Consider the following 8106-nt stretch of genomic DNA (forward strand, 5'->3'; position numbering starts at 1 on the left):
GCAACCTAATCTATGAAATCCCTCACATTTCGATCTTGCAAGTTTTTTATATCACGCCACCTTAGAATCCAGTACCAAACATCTTTGGAATAGACACATTCTACCGATAGATTGTTTGTAGTCTAAATGCAAGTCCCACATAATTGACAATTTTGATTTTGGACATTTATACCTCAATATATTAGTGTATAATGTAACATTCCAAAATTCATGACATAAAAATTTCACTTTTAATATAACTGTAACACATTTTGCATAAGTGTGTGCGTTGCGATCGTCCAAAACTCCTTTATTTGAAAACTGGAAGTACGTGAAACCAAAATTGAAAACCGTAAGCACGAAGCTTAGTGAGTTTCCCAAATACCACATATCATACATATCAACATGCTGCCTAGCATATCTGGGTGTCGGTCTACCCCTTCGGTCTCTTTCAACCGGATACTGCCATACAAATCAATCATACATAACTGGCTAGGGTCGAATTTTGGGAAATAAACCCGATTTTGACTTTGTTTTGACCCTTATAGAAAGAACCCAAATTAGTGATAGTTTTTAGACATTAAACTGTTTTGGTGACAGTTTTTTAGATATAAAACTGTTTTGTAACAGTTTTCTAGTGGAAAAGGTACTTAACCAATTTTGGTCTTCATATTATGGTACTAACGAAAACTCATATCAATTCATTCTTTGTTCTGCGCTAAAAAAAGTATGAGTTTTATCTGTTTGAAATTGGGAGCACCACCCATATACTTCAATTGTGATTTTTATGATTATCAGATTTCTAAGTGTCATTTATACCCAAAAATTTCTAATATATATTTACCTTTTTATGCATATATGAATATTACATTTCTTTGTTGCCCCGATATGCAGAAGAGTTTTGCGACAAAAAGAAATATATGATTCGGATTTGTTCTTGCATTCTCAATTACATAATTGTTCTCATTTAAACGTAAGTATATATATATATTTCATTCATAGTTAACTAGTGATCACAATACAATAAATTGAATAAGAAGAGAAACGATCAAATATGTAACTCTTTACATGTAGCTCTCATGACAATATTATTTCTTTAATTACAAATTATTTTTATAAATTATATGTTTATCTTTATTTTTAAAATTTTAACTTTGTTTTCTAATCATGCATTACAAATGAAAATTCTAATTTAGTAGAAATTTTAGTATTGCCACAAAACATTTAAAACTTAGCATATAGGCCAATTCTGGTAAATTCCCATATGGGACCTCCTTCTTCGAGTACATTAAACATATAGCCCCCAAATTCTCTGCAATTTTTCGTAACGAAGGTAGCCCTTTCCATTCCAATTTCTTCCCCGATTTTGCCCTAATTCCATAATGTCCCTCGATTCCTCCGTCCTTGACATGATCTGAACAAACCGCCTACGATCTCGGTTATCTCTCACTCTAGAATTTCCCCATCGCAAGCCTGTCCGTTCAGAGAGTTAGGGTTTCAATTCAGTCGAGCGAGCTGTTGTAGAATCAAAGGTGCTAAGTGACTTACTTTCTTCGAGTAGGTGTATATTCTTTTCCAATTTTGGGCTTTTTAAACCTAGCTAACATTTTGAGTATGTTACACGTGTAACCTGTTATGTTTTTAGTGTTGCTGAGGTTTGTTGATAAACGAATATGCGTGCAGCGTGTTGGTATTTCTTGGTTGAATTTTGTGTTGTTTGTGTTTATTTTATATGCAATCTGTACACCATTTGTTAACAGGAAGCATCTACACTTTAAATTGAATGTCGATTAGTTGACTTTCAAGTTCAGAATTGATGACTTTTGAACTTTCTAAAGGTTGTTAAACCAAATTTCTGGACAATGGTAAAGTGATAGTGCGATTATCTGCACGTAACTGAAGTTATTTTTTTCTTTTTCTTTGTAATTTGACTTGGTATTTTCAGTAATGTGGCTTTTATTTGAATCTTTGAGTTCAATTCCAACTAGGATATAAACATTCAATTTTGGTTATTTTGTAGTTCTTGTTGTGTCTTGCTTGGAAAGCAAGAAGTTGACTGGTTGTACATGGACTTTTAGTGGGTTAAAGAGATGACACACAAACAGTGGATCTAACATCTGCTATTCCTGCAACCAATTCTTTAACCCCCAAAGGTCATAAACATGTTAATTGCCTACCAAGTTAGAGTTTTTTTCAACTTCATTCTTGTGAACATTACCCCTAGAAGGGGCACTTAACTCCTCAGCTATTCATGTTGAACCATGTACTTTAGGGGTTGGTGCAGGGGATAAGATTTTAAAGCAGACCCACATTCATCAGAAAAAGAAGATGACCAAGATTTTGTGATATACTTTTGACATTTTTTATGTTTTAAAGGCTTCTTTCAATACATTAGTAAAGCATATATACATATTTTTTTTTTCATAATGATATCTTCATATGCATAGTATAGATTATATATAACAATGGTTGTGTCCTTTCTGTAGGTATATGCAATGGTGAAAGGGAAACTTATTCTAATTTGCCAATCTGGTGGTAAGTTTGTGACCGAAGATGATGGAACCATGTCATATAGTGGTGGAGAAGCAAATGCAGAAAATATTACAAGCGAGACACCATTCAATGATATAAAGTTAAAGTTGGCTGAGGCATGTAATTTCGATCAGAAGACAATAAGTATCAAATATTTCCTCCCAGGAAACAAGAAAAACCTAATTGTTATGAAGAATGACAAAGATGTGAAAAGAATGATTGATTTTCATGGGGATGCCATCACAGCAGAGGTCTTTGTTATGGGAACACCAGGTTTTGATCGTAGTGCCCTAGACATCGAATCCAACAGGTATGTGATACAATCTATGATTTCAATTCTAATCAAAGTCAGTTGATAGCAGATAATATGTGATGTTTTTGACTTTTTTTTTGTACTTAATGTGATCAAATTGGTAATGTAAACAGGGAAAGTGTCACCAAGAAAGATGAGACCTTGAAAAAAGATGAAACTGTAAAACACAGTAATGCAAAAACCAAGAAAGGTGGCAAAGAAAAGGTGACATCAGCTCCTTCTTTTGCATCTCCAGCTAAGAGGACACGTCGTGCCATTGCAGCTGCAGCTGCAGCTGCAGCAGCAGCAGCAGCTGCTGCTGCTAAAGTGTCATCTGATGACAATAAAGAAGGTGGCACTGACAAATCCGGTGGTGCCACATCAGAAAATTCCGGCAATGACACTTCCTCAAGCTCTGATTCCAACCCTGGAAATGAAAAGGCAAATTCCGATTCCGGTTCAGACTATCGCCCTAAAAGGTCTTCAATGAGAAAGCACCTTGCTTTAACCACAAGCCCTGCTGATGCTGTCAAGAAAAGGAGGCGGACCCCATCTTGGAAATTTGGCGCCAATGGGCGTCCCACAATCGTTTCTTCTCCTGATTCACGGTCAAAACGGGAAAAAAGTGGGAAAAATAATGATGAAAGTTCACAGAGGAAGAGTCGGAGGTTAACTGCTAAAGAGGATAGTTCTACAGAAACAAAAGAAAGAAAGAGTGATCACGAAAGTGAATCTGAAGAAAACTTACCTCTTGCCATTTATGACGATTATACCCTTACCGAAACAATGGTGGATGCATGGAAGTCATCCATCATCGGTGTCGGGCAGGAGTTCAAAAGTGTAAATGAATTCCGGGCAGCCCTGAAAAAGTATGCCATAGCAAATCGATTCGGATACAGATTCAAGAAAAATGACACAAGTCGTGCAGTTGGAAGATGTGCTGCTGAAGGGTGTACTTGGAAATTTTATGCTGCGTGGGTCCCCACCACACAATCTTTTACTATAAAAACAATGCATAATCAACACACTTGTGATAAAGAATCAAGAAAATCAGCTCACCCTGCAAAAAACTGGTTGGTGGGGACCATAAAAGATAAGTTAAAAGAATCGCCATATTTGAAACCAAAAGAGATTGCTAATGAGATTTTGCAGGATTTTGGGGTGGAATTGAATTATACACAAGTATGGCGTGGGATTGGGGATGCTAGGGAACAACTTCATGGATCACTTAAAGAATCTTACAACAAACTCCCTTGGTTTTGTGACAAGATTCTAGAAACAAATCCAGGTAGTGTGGCTAAACTCATAATTGGTGATAAAAAAAGATTCAAATCCCTTTTTATATGTTTCCACGCGTTGATTCATGGGTTCAAGAACTGTCGCCCTCTTCTTTTCTTGGAGTCTGCTTCTATGAAGTCTAGGTATGGAGAGACTCTTTTGATGGCTATCACGGTTGATGGAAATGACGGTTTTATCCCTGTTGCGTTTGCTGTAGTGGATGTGGAAGATGATGACACCTGGCGTTGTTTTTTGGAGGAGCTAAAAGGTTCGATTTTGGACTCGAGGGCTATTACATTTGTGGTTGATAGAGATAAGAATTTGAAAAATCTTGTTGTTGAAGCTTTTGAAAATGCTTACATTGGTTACTCTATTCACCATCTTTTAGCAAGTTTCAAGAGACACATGAAGGGTCCTTTCCATGGTGATGGAAAAGCTTTTTTGTCTGTTCATTTATTGGCTGCAGCTCAATCGGTTCGACCCGTGGGTTTTAAAAAGTCAACTGAACATATTAAGACAATATCTTCACAAGCTCATGATTGGGTCATGCAAATTGAACCTGAAAAGTATGCAAGTTGTTATTTTGAAGGTGAGAGGTATAACCACATCACTGAAGATGTTGGTGAATCGTATGCTAAGTTAATGGAAGAACATCGCCACTTACCCATATTGCAAAAGGTAGATGCTTTGATTCGTACCATGATTGATGACATGGAATATGCTAAATTAGATGGGAGTGTGTGGGTGAGTCAACTCACTGCTTTGAAAGAGAGAGAATTGGAACAAGAGAAAGTTAGGGCAACTGGGTTGAAAGTCTTGATTTCTTCTGATGTAATTTTTGAGGTTCGTGAAGAATCTACACATGTTGTGAATGTTGGTGATTGGAGTTGTACGTGTATGATGTGGAAGCAGATTGGGTTGCCATGTCATCATGCTGTTGCGGTTTTTATGCTGACTGGTAAAAATCCGTATGATTTTTGTTCTAGTTATTTCACTGCTGATGCATATCGGTTGACTTATGCTGAGTCAATAAACCCAATACCCATTGATGGGCCACATTTGGTGAAAGATGTGGGTAGAAAGTTGGATTTTGAGAAAGATGAGGGGGGTAATATAGATGCTGAAAAAGACAAGGGTTTAAAGTTGGATGGGGAGAAAGATGAGGGTGCTGAAAAAGACGAGAGTAGAAAGATGGATGTTGAGAAAGATGAGGGTGGTGGTAATGTAGACATTGAAATGGAAGAGGGGGTGAAGTTGGATGCCAAGAAAGATGAGGGTAGCGAAATGGAAACTGAAAAAGATGAGGGTAGTAAAATGGAAACTGAAAAAGATGAGGGTAGTAATGTAGATGCTGACAAGGATGATGGTAGAAAGTTGGATGTTGAGAAAGATGAGGGTGGTAATGTAGATACTGAAATGGAAGTGGGTATGAAGTTGGATGAAAAGAAAGACGAGGGTGGCAAAGTGGAAAGTGAAAAAGACAAGGGTAGCAAAGTGGAAAGTGGAAAAGAAGAGGTGGGGAAGTTGGATGTTGAGAAAGATGAGGGTGGTAATGTGGATACTGAAATGGAAGAGGGTGTGAAGGAAGATGAAAGTAGCAAAGTGGAAAATGAAAAAGATAAGGGTAGCAAAGTGGAGACTGAAAAAGAAGAGGGGGGTAAGTTGGATGGTGAGAAAACCGAGGGTAAGATTAGAGAAGAACATGAGGATCCAAATGTGCTTGTGCTACCTCCAGTTCCTATAAAAGGGTCTTCTTCAATGGTGAAGAAAGAGAAAGAGAAAGAGAAAGAGATTGAAGGTGTTGAAACAGAGGCAGAATTGAAAAGGAAAGTGACATGTAGCACATGCAAGAAACCAGGGCACTATAAGAAGTCTTGCAAGGTTAATTCATAGGTAAATTTAGTCTATTGTATATATAATTATATATATCTATTATCTTATATTATATGCAGGTTTGTAGTGTAAACTTGAATCTTGTGGCCTTTGTTTGGAGAACTTGTGGTAGTCGTAAGTGTTTTATTTAGTTTTTCATTGTGTGTGATTATGAGCGAGTAGGATTTGAGAGAGTTTAAGTGCAAGAAATGGGAATGTACTTTTATTCAATTTTTTAGATTGTCCTAAGTTTTGGTTTGCTAAGAATGTTGCAATAGGAATAAATGCAAGTATGATGCTATAATAAACATATCAATGAAAGTACATTGTCGTTTCTTGCATGTAACCTATGAATTTACAATGAGAATTTACCATATGGATGGAAGAAAGAGATGTATATGAAAAAAGAAAGTGAAGGGATAGGAATCGGTTATTGCATAGATTTTCAATGTCAAACACAAATATGTAATGCAATATACATTTTTATATGGTAAGCAACTTGATATGTATGCATGAATATTTTGAGGATCCTATGTGAAAAATATTGTTCTTAGTAGCTATCATTGCTAATGTTTTAATTTTGAGAAGAATTTGAGGGTTTTCTTGGATAAACCTATCAAGATCCCAACTTTGAGATTTTTTTTTTAACTTTTCACTTTTTTTTTTTTATATATATATGTTTTTCACTACCAGATACTGTTTTAGGTGGCATAATGTATGATATAACATTAACAACAATGTTAGTAATAAACATTGTTCTAATCAACCAAGCAACTAGGCAGATGCCAAAAAGAAATAAAATTAAAGAAACTGAGGAACTGACAAATAGGTATATTAGTCAAATCACTCGAAACAAAATCAAATTTTATAATGTATTGATGTGAAGTCAGGTTTCAATCATTTGTGTTAATGTGTTACATTCAAATCAATCAAATCAACTGCAACATTCAGAATATAAAAACGAGAGGTCATCACATTGAAAAACCAAGAATAATGGAATATTTACTTGTTTAATTCTGGTCAATAATCAAAATGAGAGCGATAGTGCAATCAGAAATGAAAAGTGGAGTCTAGTGGAATCAGATTACCAAGAAAAAAGAAAGGTTCTATGAGCTTTATAGTTATCGCAAATTTGTAATTTTGGAATTGGAACAAAGCATGAGCTATTGCGTGACACAAATCTACATTAGACCATTATTAGCCAACTGCAATTTTTATGTTTAAGCCTAATTTTTAAAGCATGAGTTTTTTCAAATTTTAACTTAAGCGTGAACTCTTGGCATTAGAACAAAACATAAGTTTTACGTGTTTTGCATGAAGCTTTTGGACACGTTTGGGAGTTTCTATTTTTAGCTTTTGACAAAACGCTTTAGTTTAAACAAAAAACTTCGTTAGACGGTACGAATGTTTAACTTTTAGTTTAAACAAAACGCTCCAAATCTAAAAGTTACTTAATGTAGCGTTTAACAAAACGCTACTGAGCTTTTGAAATCAATTTTCATAATTACCCTTAAAATATATATTTATATATTAATTTATTTATAGTCAATTGTCATTTTATGTAATTTTATACCAACTACTTTTACCAAACACTCATATAAAAAATAAGGGCTAACGTCATAAAAACCCTCAAGTTTTCAGGGTTTTGTCGGTTTTGCCCAAAGTTAAATTTTATGTCCGTTTTTACCTTAACATTTTCCAAAAAATGTTCGGTTTTACCATTTTACCGTTGATAACTGGTTACCATTATATTAACTCCGCAAAAAACCCTTAAGTTTACAGTTTTTTTTTACGTTTTTACCCTTAAATATATAATTTTTTTTACACTTTTACCCTATGTATTTTTTTTTTCATATTATACGTATTCAAGTAGAAAAAATCATATTTATATACGAAAAAATTTTAATTAAAGATTGTATTTACATTTTTTTTAATGTTATATATATATATATATATATATATATATATATATATATATATATATATATATATATATATATATATATATATATATATATATGTGTGGTGTGTGTGTGTGGTGGGGGGGGGGGGGGGGGGGGGGGGGTTCTTGGATAAACCATTTAAGATGTAAAAAAACAAATTAATATGTTTTTAGAACTACAAATAAGTATTATTTTTATGTATTCAAAAAT

The 8106-nt window shown here is 34.7% G+C and overlaps 1 protein-coding gene across 4 annotated transcripts; it reads left to right on the forward strand.

Moving 5' to 3' along the window:
* The first annotated feature begins 1240 nt into the window (after positions 1 to 1240).
* On the forward strand, positions 1241 to 6184 carry LOC111908370 (uncharacterized). Of its 4 annotated transcripts, none has more exons than XM_023904194.3 (3): positions 1241 to 1540; positions 2466 to 2821; positions 2938 to 6184. In XM_023904194.3, exons 2-3 carry the CDS (start codon positions 2475 to 2477, stop codon positions 5972 to 5974), a joined length of 3384 nt encoding a protein of 1127 aa, XP_023759962.1. In that variant the 5' UTR covers positions 1241 to 1540; positions 2466 to 2474; the 3' UTR covers positions 5975 to 6184. The 4 variants fall into 4 exon arrangements, with proteins under 4 accessions (XP_023759962.1, XP_023759961.1, XP_023759963.1 ...); XM_023904193.3 differs by having other exon boundaries at positions 1241 to 1536; XM_023904195.3 differs by having other exon boundaries at positions 1241 to 1511.
* The last annotated feature ends 1922 nt before the right edge of the window (positions 6185 to 8106 follow it).

The sequence above is a fragment of the Lactuca sativa genome, chromosome 8, assembly GCF_002870075.4.
Source record: "Lactuca sativa cultivar Salinas chromosome 8, Lsat_Salinas_v11, whole genome shotgun sequence".
In the NCBI taxonomy this organism is placed as follows: Eukaryota; Viridiplantae; Streptophyta; class Magnoliopsida; order Asterales; family Asteraceae; genus Lactuca; species Lactuca sativa.

Coding starts and splice junctions, on each gene's coding strand:
- LOC111908370 (XM_023904194.3), top strand. CDS start 2,475: ATGGTGAAAGGGAAACTTATTCTAATTTGCCAATCTGGTGGTAAGTTT. Junction 2,822..2,937: donor CTAGACATCGAATCCAACAG/GTATGTGATACA, acceptor TAATGTAAACAG/GGAAAGTGTCACCAAGAAAG.